This window comes from Panthera pardus, unplaced genomic scaffold (genome assembly GCF_024362965.1).
Source record: "Panthera pardus isolate Hobbes unplaced genomic scaffold, ASM2436296v1 HiC_scaffold_20, whole genome shotgun sequence".
Lineage (NCBI taxonomy): Eukaryota > Metazoa > Chordata > Mammalia > Carnivora > Felidae > Panthera > Panthera pardus.
Genome location: NW_026526766.1, coordinates 83922273 through 83948376, shown reverse-complemented (window position 1 = coordinate 83948376; position 26104 = coordinate 83922273). Strand labels below are relative to the sequence as shown.

The 26104-nt window shown below is 38.9% G+C and overlaps 1 protein-coding gene and 1 pseudogene across 7 annotated transcripts in view; one reads left to right on the top strand and one right to left on the bottom strand.

The window, feature by feature from the left end:
* MAPKAP1 (MAPK associated protein 1) overlaps positions 1-26104 on the top strand; it is a 243021-nt gene that overhangs the window by 111743 nt on the left and 105174 nt on the right. For all 7 annotated transcript variants that reach the window (XM_019421134.2, XM_019421132.2, XM_019421131.2 and 4 more), the window contains one exon: positions 19487-19663. In XM_019421134.2, coding sequence (XP_019276679.1) covers positions 19487-19663 — 177 coding nt within the window. The remainder of the gene's footprint in view (positions 1-19486; positions 19664-26104) is intronic.
* Positions 1934-2000, bottom strand: LOC128778761 (U4 spliceosomal RNA; annotated as a pseudogene).

The window sequence follows — 26104 nt, the reverse complement described above, 5'->3', positions numbered from 1 at the left end:
CCCACATTCGGCTCTGTGCTGACAGCTCAGAAACTGGAGCCTGCTTTGATTCTGTGCCTCCTTTCTCTGTGTCTGTGCCTCCCCTACTCGCTCTCTGACTCTCTCTGTCAAAAATAAATAAACGTTAAAAACAAACAAAAAAAGAACTTTCCCTTTACAAAAGATCCTTACTTTCTTTTTCCACTCCAGAAGCTGTCAGACAGCCATTCTGCCTTCTCCTTTCCCATGGGCCTAGAGTCTTCAGCTTTACCTGGCCAAGGGAGACAAAGCATGGTGGTGAGGTGGGGAGATGGGCCTGTTGCACAAGGAGTCAAAACAGTAGAATTTAGGGCAAAAACACATCAATAGGGATATTTTGGTAAACTACATAATGAAAAAAAGGAATAGCCCCACCAAGATAACATAATGCTTCTGACTGCATATGCACCTAGCAGTATGGTACCAAAATATTTTAAGGGAATTGTAAAGTGACATTGAGTGATCCATAGTCAAAATGTGAAATTTTGATGCATTCCTACCAAAAACTGATAAAGAGATGAAAAATAAGCGAGGATTAAGGAACATTCAAACAATTTAATTAGCAATTCCAAACCCCCAAAGTAGAGATTATCTCTTGTACTAGTTTGTAAGCCTCTGAAATTGAATAAATCTTATTAATATTTATATTCCTGAGGTATCCAGCATGTTCACGGTTTTTAATAGTTGCTCTGTAAGTGTATTGTGAATTGCAAAGTTACATTGATTCTGAAGAAACCATTGATCCTTTGAAATTTTTTGCAATCCTCATGTAACAGTGGATTTCACAGTTTTGTTTGGTATAAGACAATCTATAAAGTAAATCCCTGAATCTCTTCCTATCAGGCAGTACAGTACAAGGTATTTTCTTCCTGACCTATTTGTACTTAAAGTGTTAGAATAGATCCTTCTTTGATCTTTTCCAGTGGGTTGGCCCCGCAAAGAGCTCTTCATTCACAGGGGGCCAAATTGCTAGATGCATGGTTTCAGTCTGGTTGTTAAGAAAACAGTTTATTTAGAAATACTGCTCTCCTGTTTCTGTGCCTTGAAAACTATCAATAGTAGTAGGCTTTGGCCCCAGGGAAGGAATGGAGAATTTGGCTAGAATTTTTGACCTCCTTTACTCTTCTACCTGTTAACTCTTGAGCAAGATGGAATGTGGTACTTTAGCTAATTTCCTGCTTTTTTTCATACCCTGATTTTAGGAAAAAACATTTGTAAGAAATGAACTGAAATCATTTCAGTCTCTAGGTAGTTGAATTTTTATACTTTGTTGTGTAGATTCATGTTTATTGAATTTTCATCAGGAAACGTGGCCTGTAAAATTTCTGCTTAGAAATTTATTTGTTTATTTATTTATGGGGGCTTACTATACAATAAACTTTCATAAATATTTTGTGGATTCTGGAAACATTCTCTGTAGGTTATAGAATTCATTATATTCTTATTAAAATGATATATTTAATTACTATTACATTCTTATATTTTTGACTATTTGGTCTATGGATGATTAAGAGAAATGAATTAATGTTTCCATTTTCTTGTTTGTTTTTGTCAGTTTCCCCTATGATTTCAACAGTTTCCACTTTACATATTGCAGCGCACAAAAATGTTCGTGCATTTCATATCTTTATTGTGAGTTGTACTTTTTTCAATATAAAACCGCCCTCTTTGTTTCATGAATTGTGTGTCCTGCCCTTTTCTTTGCTTTATTTCAGTAATAGGAGCTTTTCCACCTCCTGTTCTTCGCGTTTTTCTAATCTGTCTTTGTTCAGCCTATTACCTTTGCCTTTTTGTTTTAGATATGTTGAATAATTTTGTGAGGTTTTTCTTTTTTAAACCTGCCTAAATCACTGTCTTTTTTTTTTTTTAAGATTTTATTCTTAAGTGATCTCCACACCCAACGTGGGACTTGAACTCTAAATTAGCAATAATCGCGCCTCGGATAAACCTCATTGGCTACAATACTGCCACTGCGCAAAGCTGAACTCTCAACCTCAAGTTCAAGAGTCACTGACTGAGCCAGCCAGGCGCCCCTAAATCATTGTCTTTTTTATAGGGGAGTTTCTCTTACTAAACATTTTTTTAATATAAAATTTATTGTCCAATTGGTTTCCATACAACACCCAGTGCTCATCCCAACAGGTGCCCTCCTCAATACCCATAATCCATCCTCCCCTCCCTCCCACCCCCCCATCAACCCTCAGTTTGTTCTCAGTTTTTAAGAGTCTCTTATGGTTTGGCTCCCTCCCTCTCTAACCTTTTGTTTTTTTCTTTTTTCCCTTCCCTCCCCCATGGTCTTCTGTTAAGTTTCTCAGGATCCACATAGGAGTGAAAACATGTGGTATCTGTCTTTCTCTGTATGACTTATTTCACTTAGCATAACACTCTCCGGTTCTATCCACGTTGCTACAAAAGGCCACATTTCATTCTTTCTCATTGCCATGTAGTATTCCATTGTGCATACGAACCACAATTTCTTTATCCATTCATCAGTTGATGGACATTTAGGCTCTTTCCATAATTTTGCTATTGTTGAAAGTGCTGCTAAAAACATTGGGGTACAAGTACCCCTATGCATCAGCACTCCTGTATCCCTTGGGTAAATTCCTAGCAGTGCTATTGCTGGATCGTGGGTAGATCTATTTTTAATTTTTTGAGGAATCTCCACACTGTTTTCCAGGGTGGCTGCACCAGTTTGCGTTCCCAGCGACAGTGCAAGAGGGTTCCCGTTTCTCCACATCCTCTCCAGCATCTATGGTCTCCTGATTTGTTCATTTTAGCTACTCTGACTGGCGTGAGTGTGGTTTTGATTTGTATTTCCCTAATGAGGAGCGACGTTGAACATCTTTTCGTGTGCCTGTTGGCCATCTGGATGTCTTCTTTAGAGAAGTGTCTATTCATGTTTTCTGCCCATTTCTTCACTGGATTATTTGTTTTTCGGGTTTTGGATACTAGCCCTTTGTCCAATATGTCATTTGCAAATATCTTTTCCCATTCCGTCGGTTGCCTTTTAGTTTTATTGATTGTTTCCTTTGCAGTGCAGAAGCTTTTTATCTTCATGAGGTCCCAATAGTTCATTTTTGCTTTTAATTCCCTTGCCTTTGGAAATGTGTCAAGTAAGAGATTGCTGCGGCTGAGGTCACAGAGGTTTTTTCCTGCTTTCTCCTCTAGGGTTTTGATGGATTCCTGTCTCACATTCAGGTCCTTTATCCATTTTGAGTTTATTTTTGTGAATGGTGTAAGAAAGTGGTCTAGTTTCAACCTTCTGCATGTTGCTGTCCAGTTCTCCCAGCACCATTTGTTAGAGACTGTCTTTTTTCCATTGGATATTCTTCCCTGCTTTGTCAAAGATTAGTTGGCCATACTTTTGTGGGTGCAATTCTGGAGTCTCTATTCTATTCCATTGGTCTATGTGTCTGTTTTTGTGCCAATACCATGCTGTCTTGATGATTACAAGTTTGTAGTAGAGGCTAAAGTCTGGGCTTGTGATGCCTCCTGCTTTGGTCTTCTTCAATATTACTTTGGCTATTCAGGGATCTTTTGTGGTTCCATACAAATTTTAGGATTGCTTGTTCTAGCTTCGAGAAGAATGCTGGTGCAATTTTGATTGGGATTGCATTGAATGTGTAGATTGCTTTGGGTAGTATTGACATTTTAACAATATTTATTCTCCCAATCCATGAGCACGGAATGTTTTTCCATTTCTTTGTATCTTCTTCAATTTCCTTCATAATCTTTCTATAGTTTTCATCATACAGATCTTTTACATCGTTGGTTAGGTTTATTCCTAGGTATTTTATGCTTCTTGGTGCAATTGTGAATGGGATCAGTTTCTTTATTTGTCTTTCTGTTGCTTCATTTCTCATACTAAATTTTATCTTCACTGTTGATGTGTTTCTTTTTTTTTTTTTATTAAAAAAAATTTTTTTTTTTTAACGTTTATTTATTTTTGAGACAGAGAGAGAGCATGAACGGGGGAGGGTCAGAGAGAGAGGGAGAGACAGAATCCGAAACAGGCTCCAGGCTCTGAGCTGTCAGCACAGAGCCCGACGCGGGGCTCGAACTCACGGACCGCAAGATCGTGACCTGAGCTGAAGTCGGACGCTTAACCGACTGAGCCACCCAGGCGCCTCTAGTTTCATGTTAGTCAACTTGTTTTAAGCTTGTTTTTTTAATGCTTTCTTTGTTGTTGTTTTCTGTTTTTATTTATTTAAAATTCTGAAGTCAGTTACCCATAAGATTTTTAAAACATTTTTTATATTTATTTATTTATTTTTAAATGTTTATTTTTGAGAGAGATAGAGATAGAGCACGAGTTGGAGAGGGGCAGAGAGACAGGGAGACACAGAATCCAAAGCAGGCTCCAGGGTCTGAGCTGTCATCACAGGGCCCAACATGGGGCCCAAACCAGTGGACCACGAGGTCATGACCTGAGCTGAAGTCGGACACTTAACTGACTGAACCACCAAGGCACCCCAAAACATTTTTTAAATAGGCTCTTTTGTTTTAATTTTTTTTATATTTATTTATTTTTGAGAGAGAGAGAGAGAGAGAGAGACAGAGCACGAGCAGGGGAGGGGCAGAGAGAGAGAGAGGACGACACAGAATCTGAAGGAGTCTCCAGGCTCCCAGCTGTCAGCACAGAGCCTGTTGCGGGGCTCGAACCCACAAATGGTGAGATCAGGACCTGAGCCGAAGTCAGACGCCCAACCAACTGAGCCACCCAAGCGCCCCATAAATAGGCTTTATTTTTTAGAGTGGTTTTAGGTTTATGGAAAAACTGCACAGGAAGTTCAGAGTTGCTACACATCTCATTCATGACACTTGTTTTCCCCTGTTATTAACACCTTGCATTGGTGGAGTACATTTGTTAACAATTGATGAACCAATATTGATACGTTATTATTAACTAAAGACAATAGTTTACATATTAGGGTTCACTCTTTGTGTTGTTCAGTTTTTGTTTTTGTTTTTGTTTTTTTAGTTTATTTATTTGTAATCTCTATACCCAGTGTGGAGCTCAAACTCACAACCATGAGATCAAGAGTCTCCCACTCTCCTGACTTAGCCAGCCAGGCTCTGATGATTGCATCATCGCTAATTGTTTCACTGCCCTAAAAATGCCCCCATGCTCCACCTTTGCATTCTTCCCTGTTCACCTTTAGCAACCACTTATCATTTTATTGTGCCTACCATTTTGCATTTTCCAGAATGTCAGGTGGTTGGAATCCTACTATACGTAGCCTTTTCGGACTGTTGTTTTCCCTTAGCAATATGTATTTAAGGTATTTAAGGTTCCTTCATGTCTTTTTGTGGCTTGATAGTTCATCTCTTTGTATTGCTGAATAATATTCCATGGCATGAATGTACCATAGTTTGTTTTTCCATTCACCTGTTGAAGGACAGCTTGGTTGCTTCCAATCTTTATAGTAAATCTGCTATAAACATTTATGGCAGGTTTTCATGTAGACGTTAAGTTTTCAGTTCATTTTACGAATACCTAAGAGTGCAGTTGCTGGATTGTATGATAAGCCTTTGTTTATTAAATAGCTTTCTAAGAAGCTGTCCAAATGTCTTCCAAAGGGTTATACCATTTGACATTTCCATCATCAACACATGAGAGTTCCTTTTGCTACAGATCCTTTCCAGCATTTGGTTTTGTAAACGTTTTGGATTTTAGCTATTTTACTAGGTGTCCAGTGGTATCCCATTTTTGTTTTAATTTGCAGTTCCCTAAGGAAGTGGTCTTGAGCATTTTTTCACATGCTTTTTGACACCTATCTGTATTCTTTGGTGAGCTGTCTGTTCAGGTGTTTGGTCAGTTTTTTTGTTTTTGTTTTTGTTTTTAATTTATATCCAAGTTAGTTAGTATATAGTGCAACAGTGATTTCAGGAGCAGATTCCTTAATGCCCCTTACCCATTTAGCCCACCCCCCCCCCCCCCACAACCACTCTAGTAACCCTGTTTGTTCTCCATATTTAAGAGTCTCTTATGTTTTTCCCCCCTCCCTATTTTTATTTTTGCTTCCCTTCCCTTGTGTTCATCTGTTCTGTATCTTACAGTCCTTATATGAGTGAAGTCATATGATATATGTCTTTCTCTGACTAATTTCGCTTAGCATAATACCCTCTAGTTTCACGTAGTTGCAAATGGCAAGATTTCATTCTTTTTGATTGCCGAGTAATACTGCATTATATATATATAATGGAGCATTACACACACACACACACACACACACACACACACAGCACATCTTCTTTATTCATTCATCCATTGATGGACATTTGGTCTCTTTCTATACTTTGGCCATTGTCAATAGTGCTGCTATAAACATTGGGGTGCGTGTGCCCCTTTGAAACAGCATTCCTGTATCCCTTGGATAAATACCTAGTAGTGCAATTGTTGGGTCGTAGGGTAGTTCTATTTTTAATTTTTTGAGGAACCTCCATACTGTTTTCCAGAGTGGCTGCACCAGTTTGCATTCCCACCAGCAGTGCCGAGAGATCCTCTTTCTCTGCATCCTCGCCAACATCTGTTGTTGCCTGAGTTGTTCATGTTAGCCATTCTGACAGGTGTGAGGTGGTATTTCATTGTGGTTTGATTTGTATTTCCCTGATGATGAGTGAGTTGAGCATTTTTTCATGTGTCGGTTGGCCATCTGGATGTCTTCTTTGAAGAAGTGTCTATTCATGTCTTCTGCCTATTTCTTCAATGGATTATTTGTTTTTTGGGTGTTGAGTTTGATAAGTTCTTTATAGATTTTGGATACTAACCCTCTATCTGATATGTCGTTTGCAAATATCTTCTCCCATTCCGTCGGTTGCCTTTTTAGTTTTACTGATTGTTTCCTTCTCTGTGCAGAAGCTTTTTATTTTGATGAGGTCCCAATAGTTCATTTCTGCTTTTTGTTTCCCTTGCCTCTGGAGACTGGTGAGTAAGAATTGCTGCGGGCCAAGATCAAAGAGGTTTTTGCCGCTTTCCTCCTCGGGGATTTTGATGGCTTCCTGTCTTACCTTGAGGTCTTTCATCCATTTTGAGCTTATTTTTGTGTATGGTGTAAGAAAGTGGTCCAGGTTCATTCTTCTGCATGTCGCTGTCCAGTTTTCCCAGCACCACTTGCTGAAGAGACTGTCTTTATTCCATCGGATCTTCTTTCCTGCTTTGTCAAAGATTAGTTGCCCATACGTTTGTGGGTCCATTTCTGGGTTCTCTATTCTGTTCCACTGATCTGAGTGTCTGTTTTTGTGCCATGGCCAATTTTTTAATCAGGTGGTTTTCTTACTGATTTTTTTTAGAGTTCTTTGTCTATTTATCAGATATGTGTTTTGTAGGGATTTTTTTCCCCAATCGGTGGCTTATCATTTCATTTTCTTAACAGCATCAACTCCAACTTACCAGTTTTTTCTTTCATAGATTGTGTTTTGGTGTTGTGTCTAAAAAGTAATCACCAAACCCAGGGTTATCTAGATTTTCCTGTATGTTATCCTCTAGAAGTTTTATGTGATTTTTGCTTTGTTTAGGCCTGTGATCCATTTTGAGTTAATTTTTGTTAAAGGTGTAAGGTCTGTGTCTAGATTTAATCATTTTTGCATGTGAATACCCACTTGAAAAGATTATCCTTTCTCCATTCCTTTTGCTGCTTTGCTCCCAAAGCCTTTGCTCCTTTGTCAAATATCAGTTGACTATATTAATGTAGATCTATTTTTGACATATAAAATTTTTTTAAACATTCCTTTTTAATTTATATTTAATCGGAATCAAGAGTGAAATAGTATCTTTTGAGTAACACCCATTCGTGAAAGAGAGAGAAATAAAATTCAGTGAGATTTTATCCTGTCAAGAACCTGAGGTGGGAGGTATATACTGCTCTTTGCACAGAACCACATTTACTCTACTTCATAGTTAATTTAAGGGATTTTTTTAAGGGTAATTTTGACTAGCCCCAATTTTGTGCAGAGACTGTAGTCATATGTTCTGACTCTGTGGTACACAAGAATGGCTGTTCTTTGCCTTCTTCTGTTCAGCTGTCCCTTTAACATTCAACGTATTTCACTGGTCTCTTATTTACTGTTGCTCTTTATCAGCTACTGACAGGTGAGCTACTAAAAGCCTGAAGAGTTTTGCGATAGTCCAGAAGCTGGAGTAGTATACCTTTGAGATTATTGCATTGCTCAGGGAGTGGAAGTGTCTGGCAATAGAGCAGTGCTGTCCAAAAGAAATATAATGCAATCACCTCACACCTGTTAGAATGGCTATCATCAAAAAGACCAGATATAACAAGTGTTGGCGAGGATGTGGAGAAAAGAAAACCCTTGTGCACTGTTGCTAGCAAGGTGAAGAGGTGCAGCCACAATGGAAAGCAATATGGAGGATCCTCAAAAAATGAAAACTAGAACTACCATGTGCTCTAGTAATTCCCCTTCTGGGATCTTGAAGAGATATCTACACTCCCTTGTTCATTGCAACACTGTTCACAATAGTTAAGATATGGAAGCAACCTGAATGTCTGTCTATGGATGAAAAGATAAGATAAAGAAAGCCTGCCGTCTGCAACAACATGGATTGACCTTGAGAGCGTTATGCTGAAAGAGATAAATCAGAGAAAGACAAATACCGCATGATGTCACATATATATGGACTCTAAAACTGAACTCACAGAAACAGAGATTAGAATGGTGGTTACCACGGACTGGGGGATAGGGGAAGGGTGGGAAATACTGGTCAAAAACTACAAACTTCCAGTTAGAAAATGAATAAGCGTTGGAGATCTAATGTACAGCATTGCAATTATAGTTAATAATACTATTTTATATACTTGAAAATTGCTAAGAGAGTAGACCATTAGTATTCTTATCACAAAAAAGAAATGGTAACTATGTGATGTGTTGGAGGTGTTAGCTAACTAACCCTACTTGGTGGTAATTGTTTTATAATAAGTATATCAAATACACGTATTTTACAAATTGATTACCAGGAATAAACTTTCACGATGTTATATTTCAGTTATATCTCAATAAAGCTAGAAAAAATACATAAAGCAAGCTGCAAATGTGAGCCATATTTACAATTTGAAATTCTCTAATAACCACATTTTTAAAAGTTTCCAAAAGATGGGTGAAATTTATTTCCCTAATAATTATTATAATTTAAGTAATTTTTATAATTTTCATGGGTTATATTTTCTTTAACCCATTGTATCTAACATATTATTATTTCAACATGTTATTGACAAAATTAAGGAGATTTTTAATGTTCTTTTTGGTCATAAGTTTTAAAAATTCAGTGTTTCTTTGCTATATACAGTCAGTTCAGACTAGCCATAGTTCAAGTGCTCGCTAGCTACATGTTGGAGAGTGCAGCTGTAGAGTATACCAAGACGCAGTGGAGTTCACTGGGTTTGCTTCATTCTGACATACCCTCAGCTTCTCAGAGCCCTTGGGAAACTGGGGTTTTGTAGATCGATCATTGAAGTTTATTTCATTCATTGTCACACTTTATTTTAATAATTTTTCATAGAGATTCTCTAAAATGTGTTAATATTTCCCCGTCTTCTTTTTTTTTTTTTTTAAACGTTTATTTATTTTTGAGACAGAGGGAGACAGAGCATGAACGGGGGAGGGTCAGAGAGAGAGAGGGAGACACAGAATCTGAAACAGGCTCCAGGCTCCGAGCTGTCAGCACAGAGCCTGACGCGGGGCTCGAACTCACGAACCGCGAGATCGTGACCTGAGCCGAAGTCGGACGCTTAACCGACTGAGCCACCCAGGCGCCCCTTTCCCCGTCTTCTTAATCAGAGTATAACATCGTGGGATCCAAAGCTGTAGTCTGTGTTTGAATTCTGGCATTAACACTTATCATCAGCATGGTCTTGGATGGATTGATTACTTCAGTCCTATGTACTCTAGTTATCTTGTGTGGAAAATGAGGATAAAAGCTTCTTAACAGGGTAGTTAGGAAAATAAAATGAGAAAATACATGGCAAGTGCTCAGGAAATGTTTATTTCTGTTGCTGTCAAATACTGTAACTACAGCCAGCTACTGCTACAACCAATACTGGTAGTAGTTCAGCAACAGTAGTATAACTTAGCTCTTTCTTAATGATTCAGAGAAATGCACTATGCTGTGATACAGTGGTGCCCTTGTGGGCTTATGTAAGCATATAAGCATATTTGACCTTCCATTATGTTTTCTGACAACTTTGCAATTTGAATTCTTTATATTTCCCCATTTTTGCATCTACATGACCACTTCTGTCTGCTCTCCTCCCGTTTGTAGGTTGCTGCTTCTAATTTATATTCCTTAGAGTCATCATCGAGAGGCACTTACCTAGATAATACAGCCTAAGAGAGGCCCTTCCCATTCTGACCCTCAGCTGTGATCCCATGCATCCTACAGATCACATTCTTTAACTGGCAGCTTCTTGACACTGATACCCTGTCTGCTTTTGCTGTTTCTTCAATCAGAAATGCCTTTCTCACTCTTCTCCTCTTGATATCCAGCTTAATCTTGAAGCCTTCAGTTCTTTGTTATTCCTTCATTCAGCAAATATTTATGATGGAGTTTCAGGCCTTAGGTATTGAGGATAAAATGAAGAACAAGAGAAATGTGATCGCTGCGCTCAAAAAATGTGCAGTTTGATGGGGAAGAAGAAATTATCAATTGTAAGAGCACTTTGTAACTGGCTCGTTTCACTCACATTTGTATTCATTAATACATTCAATAAATATTAAGTGTTTGTTATATACCATGCATTTTGCTGGGTATATACAATGGTGAGTAGAGCCAGACATGGTCTCTCTTTCATGAATTCAACAATATAGTGAGAGAAATGGGCAAATAATTCAAATAATTATATCAAATAATTAAGCCAAATAATGTTTGCATAAAAACTGAGTTGAGTAATCTGAAGGAAAGGAATGCCATTAATGAGAGCCTGGCCTTGGGAGTCAGGGAGAAATTCCCTGAGAAAGTGATACCAGAGGTATTTGGCAGGGGGAGGTTCCTGGCAGATGGAACTGCATGGCAGTGACACTGGCAGGAGGAAGCGGTGACACTGTGGCAGGGGACTAACAAAGGCCAGCATGGCTGGAACACAAAATGGGGAAGAGAAAATAGGATGGATGAGATTGAAAGATGGGCAGGGTCCACAGTGGAGATTGAGGGAAGAGGACAGATTCTGGAAATATTTAAGAAGTGAAATTCATAGGACTTAGGGATGAATTAGGTATGAGAAGTATGAGGGAGGAGAGGTACCAAAGGTGACTCCCTAGATTTCTGACTTGCACAACTTGATGTATTGTGCTGCTCACTGAATTAGGGGGCTTTGGAAGACTGGGTGTTAATTCGGTTTTTGATGTGTGTCGGGGAGTGGGAGGAGCAGCATGAATTTTGTCTTCTTTTCGAGATGACTTTGCTATACCTAAGAGAAGTTTTCAAATAGTTGTTTATACTTGCATGTTTGAAGTTTAGAAGAGAGAGAGAACTATGAGCTAGGAATGTGAATTTAGGAGTCCTATGCATAGAGAGATTAACTGGATGCGTAAGTGAAGAAAGAGAAGGGCCTAAGACTGGACATTGAAAAACTAGGTAGATGGTGGTGCTGAAATAGGGTGTCCTAGAGAAGAAATAGAGGTGAAGGAAGAGTTTGGTTTAGGATGAAATGAAGGCTGAGATGACTTGAGAGTTGTCCATGTGATGAAGAAGTCTTGTAAACAGTAGGATAGTTATAAGTTTGGAGGCTGGACATTGTCTATTTTATTGTTTTGTTTTCCTTAGTCCCTAACACAATGCTTAGCAAATAGCAAGTACTCAATAAGTGATTTGTGGAATGGATGAGAGAACATAGGAACATTCAGATTCAGAGATGTAGACTAAACTTACCACCCATGCCATTGCCAGGGAAGAAGCCCTTCTCCACGTGTCTGCTTAGACAAGCTTCTGACGGTATACAAACCTTTATTCATCAAAAAACACCGAGTTAGATTGTCTCAACCTGGTCAGATATTTAAGTGATAGATGAAGGTTTGGGAATACTGTTTACAAACACTGTCTTCATTGAGCTGCACAGAAATATTGCTCATTGTCAACATTTCCCAAGAGCCAGAGTCCTCACACTTACTAGGTAATGAATGGGTAGATATGAACACATTGGAATGCCTGCTTTGTGTCATGACCCAAGCTAAGCATTTTACATATATTATCTTCTTCCTTATAATACCTCTGTAACTCTTAGATAACAATAGAGAAGCTGAGAATCAGGAATTTAAGGTAATGCCCAAGATCATGTATTTAGTAAGTGGCAGAGTCAGGATTTGAACCCAGGTTTGACTCCATTTCTCTTGCTCTTAACGACTATGTTATACAAAGCAATGAATTTCTTTTCCTGATAGCATCCGGAGACATAGGCATTTGAGATTTTCCTCCCTCCCTCCCTCCCATCCATCCATCCATCCATCCGTCCGTCCATCCATCCATCTTTTTATTCTTGCAGTCATTCACTCAGCAAGCATTTAGATGTTGTCTGCACCATCCCAGGTACTATACTAGGCACTGGGGATATAATCAGTCATAAAATAAAGCTTATGGCCTCAAGATTTAGGCTAATAAATGAGACAGACACCAAATTACACAATTTTAGCTCCATTGTCATTGAGACTTGCTATAATAGTAGACATAATAGAATGCTGTGAGGACATAGAAAAGGGCTCTTCTAATTCTGCTGGAAGTTGGAGGCTTGGGTTGAGTAGGGGTGAGAGGAATGTTAGGGAAGTCTTCCCAGTAGAATGGATACTTGAGCTAAATCTCAAAAGATGACCTGGATAGACTAGGAATAGAGAGCCCCTGGGCTGAGAGGCCGGCATGAATAGTAACAGGAGCTAGCATGTATATATGCTAGGACCTGGTTAGGATACTGCAAGTACGTGGTGTGAATGGAGCTTAAGGTGTGTGTTCCGAAATGTCAGGAGATTGAGTTAAAAGCAGGGCAAAATATACTGGAAGGCTTTATGGAACCCAGGTACTATTAATGGTCTCTTTTGTTTTTATTTGAAAGGTTGCAAAAGGTTTTAAACAGGGAAGTGACAGTATCATGTTGTGTTTCGGAAAGATCCTACTGGACCTTTTCAAGGTCAGTTTGTAATAGAATGAACGAGTTTCTGAAACTTAGAATTTTGCCAAGTGAATTTGTTTTAAAAATGTCCGGTTCAGAACAATATGAAAAGAGGACTTCCCAGAAATGCCAGAATGATAGAACTAGCAAACAAGGATGTTAAAATAGCTATTATAAACATGTTCCATATGTTCAAGATAATACAGGGAAACATGAACATGATGAGGAAAGAAATAGAAGATATTTAAGAAAACCTAGATGGAACTTCTAGAGATGAAAAGTATAGTATCTGAAATGGAAACTATACTGCATGAGTTTAAGAGCAGATTAGACACCGCAAAAGGAAAAAATCAATGAACTTGAAGACATAGCAATAGGAACTATCTAAAAAAGGAGCTCAGATGAAACACTAAGAAGGTCTTGCTTTCATTTGGAAATTAGTGGGCATTTTCTCCTTAGAACTTCTTTGCCAGAAAATTTAGACTTAACTATTCTTGTGTGATGTGGTTGTGGCTTGACAAACCTTAAAATGTTATTTATCAATTTTCACTTTATATTTATGGAGTTTATTTTGGAGAAGAGGAAATCTTGACAGTCTTAAAAGTCTTTTCTCTGACTTCAAAGAGATGAACTTCTGAGCTGCAATCCTCAGGGCCTTTTTTCTCTTGATAATGTCTGATGCACTGTTTATAATGATTCTGTCATCAAAATAAATAGCAAGACCCAAGTAATAAGAGTTCTGGACATTGCAGAATCATGTGCTCTTTTTATTTTTCATCCAAACCCCCCCCCCAAAATTTCATCTGTCCAGCCATCATGCTTAAGTACATTTTGCATGTTTTGAAGATAAAAGTGAATTTTTATGAGCAAATTGAACATGTCAGATCACATTTGGGAGAAATCTAGGATGCTTCCTGGAATGCTCCTGAATTTTCATATATGAATTAAATACCATCTATATATGGACTACAGGCTTTTGTCTCTTCATAGAAGCCAAACTGGCCTTTGAATGTGAAATGAATATTGATCAACAATTAAATGAAATAAATTTTTCTAATGCAAAATTTTGTTAGCCTTATTTGTGAAAACATGAATAAGTGAAATTCAATTAATTGTACTCATTAACACTTTGGAGATTTAGATATATGTTTATACATACATTTATTTGTATAAATATAAAATCTCCAAAGCGTTAATGAGTACATTTAATGACGGAGTGTGTGTGTGTATGTATGTGAGAGCGAGAGAGAGAGAGAGAGAGAGAGAGATCTGTCCATCCTCCAGAAGGATCTCTTTTTGGCAACAGGCTTCATTTTGCATCCATTCACCGTTCTAACTTCCAGTCTTCTCACAAATATCATTGTCCCTGGAAGGGCCTGCTTTTTCCACGCTAACCCAATTCTAAAATTAAGCCTCTTTTTTTAGACACTTATGTCTTTTTAAGACACCTATGTTTTTATTGCACATTATTTACCATAACCAAGATACAAAACAACCCACGTTTTCTTCAATAGATGAGTGGATAAAGAAGATGTAATGTGATATATATGTGATATAGACACATGTATACATATATATAAATGGAAAAATACTCAGCCAAAAAAAAAAAAAAAAGAATGAAATCTTGCCACTTGCAACAACATGGATGGATCTAGAGGGTATAACTAAGTGAAATAAGTCAGAGAAAGACAAATGCCATATGATCTCATTCATATGTGGGATTTAAGAAAGCAAATGAAAAAGATAAAAGAGACAAAAAAATAAGACTCTTAAATACGGAGAACAAACTGGTGGCTATTAGTCTTTTATCATTACTCAATCCCTGATAGTGACTCACAAATAGGACTTTTAGTGTTCTCTATCTCATGCTGTCCCCCATGCTTCTGTTAGTTAATTCTGCTTCTGTGTGATGAAAAGCTTAAGAGTGGTAGAAGAAATTTTGACAAAATGAGAATCTTTCTTCATGCCAGCTACTGTACAGTTAATTAACTCATAATCCTTATGAGATCCTTATGCAGCAGGTATGTATGGTTATTTTCTCCATAAATTCCAGGACTCGATAGAGAAAATGACCACTTAGGAATCAGGGGATGTGGGTGAGGCAGGAGATGCTGAGTCTCTAGAACAGGTGATTCTACAGTGGGGTGAGAGATTTCCCAACCTTTGTACTGTTCTGTATTTCTAAATTGTTCCATGTTTCTAATCATGCATTACCCTTATCAAAAAATAAGTATTTTATAAAGAAAAGAAAATGAAAGTTGTACTTAGTCATCTGGAAGGGACATCTGGGACATCTGGAAGGGACAGGAAAAAAGTGCTCGTTGCTCAATTGTAAACATAACCTTTGTAAACTTTTTGGGACCTTTCCTTCTAGGCTTTTTATATGCATATAATTAAACATTTTTACATAGTCGTAATAATTTCTCAGTGTTTTTTCTCCATAAAAAAAGTGAGGTGCCAGTACTTGTATCTTGATGAACCGTAAAAATGCGTCTTTGATCCTCACCTCTTCCTGGGACTTCTCCTTTTGTCTTGGTTTGCAATCTCTGGCACATGTGCATTGCCTAGAAAGCCCCATTTGGTTAACAGATATCAACGTGACAAGCAAGAAAAAGAAAAAGAAAAGCTTATTACTTCTCCTCATTAGCACACACATCATTAATAATACCCTTTATGTGTTTTTCATGGGTAGAGCGATTCAGTCTATACATTCATATATTCATTCATTCAACAAATATTTGTTAAGTGCCAGCCATCTTCCTCCTCAGTGAGGATGCAGAGACGATAGAATGATCCCTGCTTTTTAGGAGAACACAGAACAGTAAATAAGAAAAAGATGTGATAACTATATGCAGAAGTATTAATCAAGTTCTGAAAGACCACAGAGGAGAATCGCTTGGATTCTCCTAGAGGATCAAATGATTCTCCTAGAGAAGTCAGGGAAAGCTTTTTATAGATAAGAAAATGGAGCAGCTCAGAGAGATTTGGTCACATGGCTGGTTAGTGGTTGAGTTAGCATTCAAAGCAGATCTGACTGCAAAACCACTCTTTATTCTACCATACTAGGTCATAAGGAGGAGGCATCCCTGTTTTCATTGTTTTATCAGTTCCAGATGTCTGTATTTGGGGGATTCTTGAGTCATAGACCACAGCTTCCCCCATTTTCTCTCCCTATTTCAAAATGCCACCTGTTTCTGATTTGATCAAAGAGTAATAGAATGGCAGTGAGGAGACCTGAGTTCTTCAGAACCAGCTTTGCCACTTTTAACTGGATCACCGTGGGCATGTTCTTCCCCATTTCTACCCATCTATTCCCCATCTGTAAAAGTGAGGAGTTGAAATAAATCCTTCTAAGCTTCTCATTTTTTGTAAGCTTCTCATTTTCCTCCTTCTTTTCAAAGCACGTGGCATTTGCGTAGGAACAGGGGCTCCCAAGGGCCTTGGCGAGTCTAGACACACCATGGAATTGGCAGAGGGATAGGTGGGCGTCAAGGGTAAGTGCTCTTAACCGCCTGGGTTTGAATCTCAAGTCTGTCGCTTACACACTATTTAATCTGGAGCAAACCATTTGACCGCATCGAGCCTCCCTTTTCCGATTTGGAAAACAGAAATCATAAGAAATGACTCTGAGAGTTGGTGGGGAGATTCAGGGAGCTTAGTATCTGTCTGTACTACTATGCACAGTGTCTGCCACAGAGCAGTCAGTGTTGCTAATGATACTAATGGCTATTGCTCTAGTACTAAGTTGGAATCCTGAAGAGGTTTTAGAAGTCAAAATACCTTGGTAGCTTTTTTGTTAATGATTCCTTTACAAAGGCACAAAGGAACCACTGTGTCCCTGAATAGAATGTGGAGTTTTAGTCATTTTCCCCTCAGATGTTCAGTTAAGGGGTCAAAAGGGTTGGAGTACTGTTTGCTGCTGAATTTTATTCATGACTCAGAAAAGACTCCCATTAGTCTTGTATAATATAGGGGAAATCATTCTTTCTTTTCTTTGCTGTGTTCCCAGCGTGCAGAGCAGGCTACAGTGCAGGGTCAGTACTTTGTGAGTTTCTTGAATGAAGAAATGGTATCACACTTTGTTTTTAGAAACTGAGGAGAATAGTAACACGCAGCAGTGAGTCTTTTGGCCCTCAGATCTTAGCCTGTGACATTTGTTGAGCTCGTTTTGAAGGGGATTTGGGGGCACCCCATGACAATCAAAACAGAATTCTTCTGATACCAATGTTTGGCTTTCTGCTTTGATCAATAGGCTTATTATTTGCCCTTGAAACCTCTGTGGTGCTGGGGAATCACAGACATTCCTCAGGACGATTTACATGGCAATAAATAATGTGTGCTGTCCATTGCCTGCTTCATCAGTGTCTGCCCTGTTCATAAAACCCTGGAGGCTCAGTGGCCCCAAGGCTGGAGCACAGTGGACATGTTAACTCCAGAACGTGTCGCTTAGTTTCGTTGTTGTTTTGTTGGCACTAATATGCATCCACAATTTCTCTTTAAGGACTGATGTAACTGTAGAAGTTATTTTCCATCTGACTTCATTATATAGTTACCATACTATACCGTACCATGGTTACCATTTATTTTTTTACCTCTGTTATATGGTAGGCTCTACATATGTTATCTAATCTTCACAATTACCTCTGAGTTAGGTTCTTGTCTTTTTATAGAAGCAGAAACTAAGGGGCGCCTTGGTGGCTCAGTCGGTTGAGCATTCAACTCTTGATTTCGGCTCAGGTCATGATCCCAGGGTTATGCGATCAAGTCCTGCGTCGGGCTTTGCACTGAATGTGGAGCCTGCTTGGGATTCTCTCTCTCTGCCCCTGTCCCCCACTTGTGCGCTCTCTCTCTCTCTCTCTCTCTCTCTCTCTCTCAAGTTAAAAAAAAAAAAAGAAGAAGAAATAGAAACTGAAACTCAAGGAAGCGAAGCTTATTTTCTGAAATCACATAGTCCATGAGCACTGGAGCTTAGGTTTTAAACTCAGGTCTTTCTGGACACAAAGCTCTTAGCTACTATACCATGACATTTTTCTTATCTAACAGACTTTCTTCTCCTATAGGTGTCTAGTGTTTGTGGTTAGCAACCTCTTGCAAAGATCCATAAGTTTCCCACATCATTCAGAGATGAATTTTAAATTTCTTAACAGCGTTGCAAATACGTGAAATTTATAGTGACAAACATGGCCAGATTACTTTCTTGTTATCCATCCATTTAGCAAATTTACAGTTCCCATTAATTTTAATCTGTCCTTATTACCTGTTTTATATAATAAATATCTCTTAGTCATGACAGACTGAGTATAGATCACCTGAAGTAGGCTCTCTCTCAATAACTAGAGTTGCAGTTAAAGATTTGTGAATTAATTGGGAAAATTGCAAATCAGGTAGTCAGTGAAATAATTCATTGTCACATCCAATCAATAAACTTTGTAAATCAACTCATTTAATTCAAAAAATGATCTATATAGATCAAGCAACCAATTAAACAATTAGCATACACTTTGCAATTAATTAATTTAAGCATCAATCATATAATTAAAATTCCAAATTTAAGCTGCACAATTTAAAACCCTACTGCCTTGTGAACTATTAGGATCATGTTTCTGAATGTTAGCAGATAAGCAGTTTCACAGTTTAACTTTGGAGCAAGGTGTTTTAAAGTGCTTCTAATTGATTTTTAAGTTTTAAATTGTCTTTATGTTGGTAGTTTCCCACCCCTTTACAGCAAATCAACTTTTTACTTCTCCGCCCAAGAAAGAGAAGGAAATGTGTGTTGACTCTAAAATGGGCAAGGCTGGAATCTGGGAGTATAGACTGGACATTGTAGGAATAGGAGAAAGGTCTAGAAGCAATGGAGAGAGCCGTTTATCTGCATCAGGATAAATCAGGTTATTTGCTTTTACTCTGTTAAGTGTCTTTGGTATTTGGAATCAGTGGATCAGTGGAATCACACTTGCTGTGTGTATTTTATTTATACTTATATTTAACTAACGTAGTACTTCCCCCCCCCCCCCCCGCCCCCGCTATACCATAAGCTTCCTTGAGGACTGATACTAAATATCATCTTTGATTTAAGGGACTAAGTTCTGTGTCTTATCTATAACAGGTGCTCAGTAACTATTTGTTGGAAGAATAGATTAGTAGAAAGGACCTCCTTTCACATTGCTTTTCTCCCCCTTTGTACTCCCATGTTTTCTCTTTATCAAATGAAGTAGGATTTAGGGTAATCTTACTGCTTCACCAGGCTTTCGGGTAAAAGAAGAGCAGTGCCCCAGTTTGCCTGCTGTATACTATAGCCTCTTATCTCCTTGTCCCTCCTTCACCCTGGTATTCACTCACTGTTTTGGTTTTCCTTTCAGTGACAATGTCAGTGCCTACTGCCTGCATATCGCTGAGGATGATGGGGAGGTTGACACAGACTTCCCCCCACTGGATTCCAACGAGCCCATTCATAAGTTCGGCTTCAGTACTTTGGCCCTGGTTGAAAAGTATTCATCTCCTGGTCTGACATCCAAAGAGTCACTCTTTGTGCGGATGTGAGTATTGACCCTGTTGCTAATTTCAGTATCTCATCTCTGCCTTTTAGAGTTTTTGGTTTTGCTCATCGTATGGATGATTATTAGGTATCTGGATGTCCCTTTATAGTGACTACTTGCAGAGATGTTGGGGACAGCATTTGCAATGTATTTTATGCCTCCGTACCTAGATTAAACACAGACTGCTTTGTAGTAGGGAATTGCATTAGGCAGATCTCCGAACGTAATATCTGTGAACCACGCCTCTGGACATACTGGGTGGGGTACTTTGGAGCCTGTGAAGCAGCAATTCTGAGTTTCCCTCTTTCTCTTCACAGACTACACACTAAATGAAAACTGTGCGTTGCAGCTACTTTTGTCTCGTGACTTAAAATACTTATTTTCTTCTCTCCAATTTTGTTCAAATCAAATTTGAGTTTTCCTTTCAGTTGTCCTCCTTTAGACTGATAAGGTGTTAACTCTCCTGTGCCTTTGGCAGTCTGGTAAAGCCTATAAAAACCCTTTCCAGAAAAGTATTTTTTAGGGTTTGTTTTGTTTTTTTCTTTTTTCTTTTTTGAGAGAGAGAGAGTGTGTGTGCATGCTAGCAACGGAGGGACAGAGAGAATCCTTCAAGCAGGCTCCGTGCTGTCATGCTCGTAGATCCTAACTTGGGGCTCGACCCCTCCAGTCATGAGATCGTGCATGACCTGAGCTGAAATCATGAGTAGGATGCTCAACCTACTGAGCCACCCAGGCACCTCTCCAGAAGAGTGTTTGTGAATGCAGAAAATAAAATCCACAGGAATACAAGAGAATTCCATTACATTTAAATACTTCTGAAATTATTAAACCAATCTGTGATATAGTAATATGCATAGTTTTACTGATATTTAATACCAAGATACGGCAGCAGGTCTGTCGGTAACTGCTGAAGTCTCTCGCCTCAAAGTTAAGTGATGAGTATAAATGTTACTTGGGAAATCTGCAACAACTGTAGTGTGCTGTGACATCTGTGTTTTTTCTGTTCATGGCAGTGTCACTAGTACTGCCAATACAACTGGGGTTTGTTGACTACATTTATAACTCAAGGACATGGTAACTATCAGTTAGAAGTCAATGGAAATAAAAATATAATTTTTATTTATTCAAGTCTCTACGGCAAGTTTTACCCAGAGGTCCCTGTTAGAGGAAAACCCGTAGCGTTTTCTGACCAGGACTGAGACTGGCCGTCTCCTGGGAACAATAGTGATCCTTCTGGCACCCCCTGCTGTTAGGAACCAGCAAATTCACTAGCCAAAGGAAGGATTGCTTTAGAGGACTTTTCCTTGTCTCTTTAAAACATACTGCCTTTGTTTCAAATTTTTACTGAAAATAGGATTATGCTACTTATGATATATGAGTAGTTGGGGTCTCTCTACCCTTGAACAAAGAAAGAATACTGAGTGCTTGGCGGGCAGGTAGCTAGGGGATGATTCCTCAAGTTTTTCTAGTTACCATTTCATCCCTGCTATGAAGTCACGTTTGATGTATGGAACAGTAAATATTTTCCCTCCTTTTCTATTTGGGAGGCACTAAAACAGCAATGTTAAAGAATATTGAAAGCAGTTTAAAAGTTATCCAGTGATTCCTCCACCCTAATATAACTGTTTTCATTTTTGTATCACCCTTTCCAATATATGTATATTATAGTTTCACTTCTAGTGTACATATTGTGTTATTCTTACTTAAAATTGCAAATATTTGATATCTGCTCTTAGTTCCTACAATCTGCATTTATTATGTGCCAAGAATCTAGACAGAGACAACCCCTTTGCTCATGGAGCACACGCTACCTAGTGGGGGGGACAAGTCGTCAGATCATTAAAATGTGCTGAGCAGTACAATAGAGAAAGGTACAGGCTGCATCAGAGGCCTTTCACGGGATGTTTAGATTGTTTATTTGCTTTGGTTTTAATAAGTGATTCTATAATAATAGTTTTTATCTCTGTCCCTTTTATTTCTGTTGAATAACCTCCTTAGGAAGTTTTCCTGTGAGTAGGATCATTGGTCAGAATAGAAACATCTTTAGACTTGGCTTTGTATTGACATGTAGCTTTCTGAAAGATGTTCCGATTTACAGTGCTACCAATAGAATTCATAAACGCATCTTCAAAGTCTTACCATCACAGAGTGTCATTAGAACTTTTCTCTTTTCACTCTCAAAGATATGTATAGGGATATTTCAATAGTTTCCACTTGCATTTCATTTATTTATAGATGACTGGAAGAGTTGTTCTCATTAGCACATAATTTTTACTACATAAATATTAACATATGACCATAGCATTCTTTTGAACTGAAAGTCCTTTTTAAAACAAGTGTTTTTAAATCAGTGATTTTCAATAGTTGGGGGTTGGGGTTGGAGGTAGGCCAGACATACCTCCCCAGGAGAAGCATCTAAAGACTACACAGTGTCTATGAACTCCAGCTTTTGGAGAATGGGATGAGGGAGGGGAGAGAGGTAGAGAGTAACAGCAGCGGCTTTAAACTTAACACTCTTACGTTTTTCCTGAACTACTCCCATCCCTGCACTCCCACTCCCAAATACACACACACACTAGTCAGTCCTCTTTCTATTTAAAGTTTTAGAGAGCTTATTCAACATTCCTGGAGTGTCTCTAAAAGCACAAGGTAAAGTAAAATCTTTATATGTGAGCATTTAGAACAAAAGTGTCAGTACATTTTCTGTTTCTTCTTTTTCTCAGTTGTCTGATGAAATAGTACAGATTACTGACCATTTGCCCTGTGTGTGTTTTCTTGCCTCAGCAACCTTCCATTCACCTTTCTGGTCTATATTTTAAGTTAGAAAAGCCTCTCCTGCTAAAGCAGGACAGAGCAGACTTTCAAGAGTTACCAGGGATGTGTTCATAGTTTCAAGAGAGTGAAGTCTCAGCAAAATAAGTAAAGCCATCACTCCTTTTCTTCATTTCTCCCTTTCCTCCTTGCGTCTCTCTCCCAGGGGAGAATGGGCAGGGATGTATGGGAATACCCTGAACTGAACCAGAAAGAGGGAGCTAAGTTTTGACAATAAGAAGTGAATTAGTATTTACTAATTGAAACAATTTATACGTTATTCCATTTAATCTGAAAATAGCCCAGTTTTGATTATGACCGTTTTAGAGACATGAAAACTGAGGCTGACAAGGATTGCTCTCAGGCCGGGCTTCGCCCCCACGTCTGACTTCAAAGTCCACGCTCTTTGTGACACCCTGCTAAGGGTGAGGATGGCGGCAGGGAATCCCACTGTATTGAGGCCAGCATTCAGCTACTATATACTATAGTGTAGTAGATAAGAGCATGGTGGCCTCTGGAGCCAGAACGCTTGGGTGCCAATCCTGACATTACCCTTAGTACTGTGTGTGTGTGTGTGTGTGTGTGTGTGTGTGTGTGTGTGTGTGAGAGAGAGAGAGAGAGAGAGAGAGAGAGAGATTGAGATCTTGGATGAATTGCTTAACTTTTTTGTGGCCCAATCAAATGAGAATAATAATAATAATACCTACCTCATAGAGCCCCTGTGAGGATTGAAGGGGCTAATATATGTAAAGCACTTAGAAAGGGGCCTGTTTGTCTGTCTGCTGCAGTTATTGTTGTTATAACTAAACACTCGTCGAGGGCAAGAACTGGATCATTTATGCCCCACGAAGACCCAGCATAGCTCCATTACTGTGGTAGGTATGCCACAAGTATTTCTTGAATGGGTAGCTTATTGAATAGATCTCTTTGCTGCTTCTACATTTTTCTTCTTCCCCTCCTTTCAGTTTTCTAACAGAGAGGGGCTGAGTGTGGGTAGACTCTGCCCAGCTTGCTGTTGGGCTAACTTTTGCTGAGTATGGGCAGGGGTGGAGATTGCAGATCTGTAGACTTTCAAATCCGTCCTCTTATGGACAGACATCCTTTAAGAGACAGTGGCAAGACCACAAATTCCTTGAAGGCAGGGTGCCTACAGTCTCAGTTATCTCTATATCCTTAGCAGCCAGCACAGGGCTTCTTAGAGAAGGAATGGATGAATCTTTAGGTGTCTGTGGGCCCCTGGGAGGGACCCTGGCCAAACTTTCTGTCCTGCCTCACTTTTTTTTTTTTTTTAGCCCACTTGGCCTCTTCCTGTCTTCTGAATACCGTGCAGTTCCTAGGTTGCCTTCTGGCTTTCAGAGGCCCTCACACCCAACCACGAGGCTCCCGTATACCATCTTTTCCCCACTCCAAGTGAGGCTGCACAGACTTTGAGCGTAGTTAGCCTGACCTGGGTGCAAGTTTCAGTTTCACAGATGACTTTTGCTACATGACTGTAGTCTCCGTGTCTTCATCTGTAAAATGAGGGGAATATTAACTACCTGATGATATTGTTGTGAGGAATTTTATTAAATGTAATTTTCTTTCAAAGGAAAACGAATTCTCCTGAAGCCTCAATGTTTGCCCAAATTCGTTTTATTGTAGTGTTACTTAAATACATATAAATGTAAAACTCTAGCTATAAATTCCATGCTTTTATGCAACCCAAACAAAATTACAAATTTAATGCAAATAAAACTATAACATTAATAAAATACAATTAACAACTTAAATGCAACAGATGATGTTTTGCTGAAATTAAATCACTGATGTTGGATTTAATGGGTGTTGAATGTTTTACTTGTCAACTAGAGGTTTTTGATTTTCATACGAAACGTTGATTACCGTATTAATATTTGTCCTTTTAAACAATGAGTGTATTTTTAACTACTAGTCCATTATTTTAATGAGCCGGTTGATTTATAGTGCATCCCTTCCCCCAATTTTAAATGTGCTTTACTGGAAATAGTAAAGAACATTTCTGCAAGGATAACCAGTTTATGTCAGTTTGCCCAGGACTTTCTCTGTTTTGAAATTCAGAGTCTATACCCAGTAACCCCCACCCCTCAGCCCCAGGATAATTGATCACCCTACTTTCTGAAGTTGTCGATTGTTCTGTACCTAAATGGGCTCTCTGCCTAATTGATACCTGTACACAGTGTGACTTGGGCACTGCAGGGCATGACTTCTTCAGAGGTCAGCACGCCTGTGCCACAGGGAGAGCCTTGTGCCCACTTCTCCCATCACCACAGTGTTTTTGCCTGCAGCTTGCAGTGATGTCATTTGGCTTTGAGTCTATTAGTGATGTTAAATAACTCTAGCTGCTGGAACACACAGCCCCCCAAATCTCACCACCTCATCCAACAAGTTGGCAGACTTTTCCTATACAGGGCCAAGTAGTAAATATTTTAGGCTTGTGGGCCATACCTCTCTGTAACTCACGTCTGCCATAGTAGCAAGAAAGTAGTCATAGACGACAATACATCAACGAATGGGGTTGGAGTAGGTTTGTTGACCCTGGCTTACTAGTAAGTTTATTTCTTGTTCAGATCTGTCTAAGGAGGGTCTGGTTGCCCTCCTGGGTATTTTTCCTCTAAGCAGCGATTCAAGGCTCCTCCAACTGGGTGGAGAATGGGGAACGTGGAAGGCTATGAGTGGCCCAAATCTCTCTCTGTATTTATTTATTGTATAAGTTATTATATATATAATCCATATATAATATTGCTTTTCTAAATATATATCAGGTATATGATCCATATGTATGTGTGTGTGTGTGTGTGTGTGTGTGTGTATGATTTTCATTAAACTAAAAGCAAAATTTTTAAATTCTGAAACTTAGCCTGTGAATTCATCTGTTAGGCCTGGGGGCCCTTGAACCTCAGGTAGGAAATGTAGCTATGAAGTTAGCTCAGACCCAGTTATGTAGGAAGTGTTACATAGTTGTTTTTTTTGTTATTTCGGTCAGAGATTTAGGCTGAATAATTCACACTAAGGTGTGCATGGGGTTTAACTTTTCTTTCGGTTATTTATTGCATAATGAATACATGTCCATCATAGAAAAATTAGAAAATATGTTTCTTCACACAAAAGAAAATTTAAACCTTCACTTTCTTCCATCAGACAAGATAATCACTTACTAAATTATATAATTATTTATGTTTAGAAAGAGGAACTAATTAACTTAAATGAATCCCTAACTGGCAAAGTGTTCTGTGGAAAAGAATGTGAAGCTGAGTAGCCTCTGATGTTCTTACCAAGTCAGGGCTAGACGAGCCTTTCCCTGCCGGAGCCCTTGGTCAGAGGAGACTCAGGAAATAGAGTTGTTGTCTAGGAAAGGAGCATGGATTATGCTAAAAATTTGCAAATTAGTTGCGTTCTAATGGAAACTCTCTCCTTTTCCAGACAGGCAAGTGGATTTCTTTTTTTTTTTTAATTTTTTTTTTTTTTAACGTTTATTTATTTTTGAGACAGAGAGAGACAGAGCATGAACGGGGGAGGGTCACAGAGAGGGAGACACAGGATCTGAAGCAGGCTCCAGGCTCTGAGCTGTCAGCACAGAGCCCGACGCGGGGCTCGAACCCACGGACCGTGAGA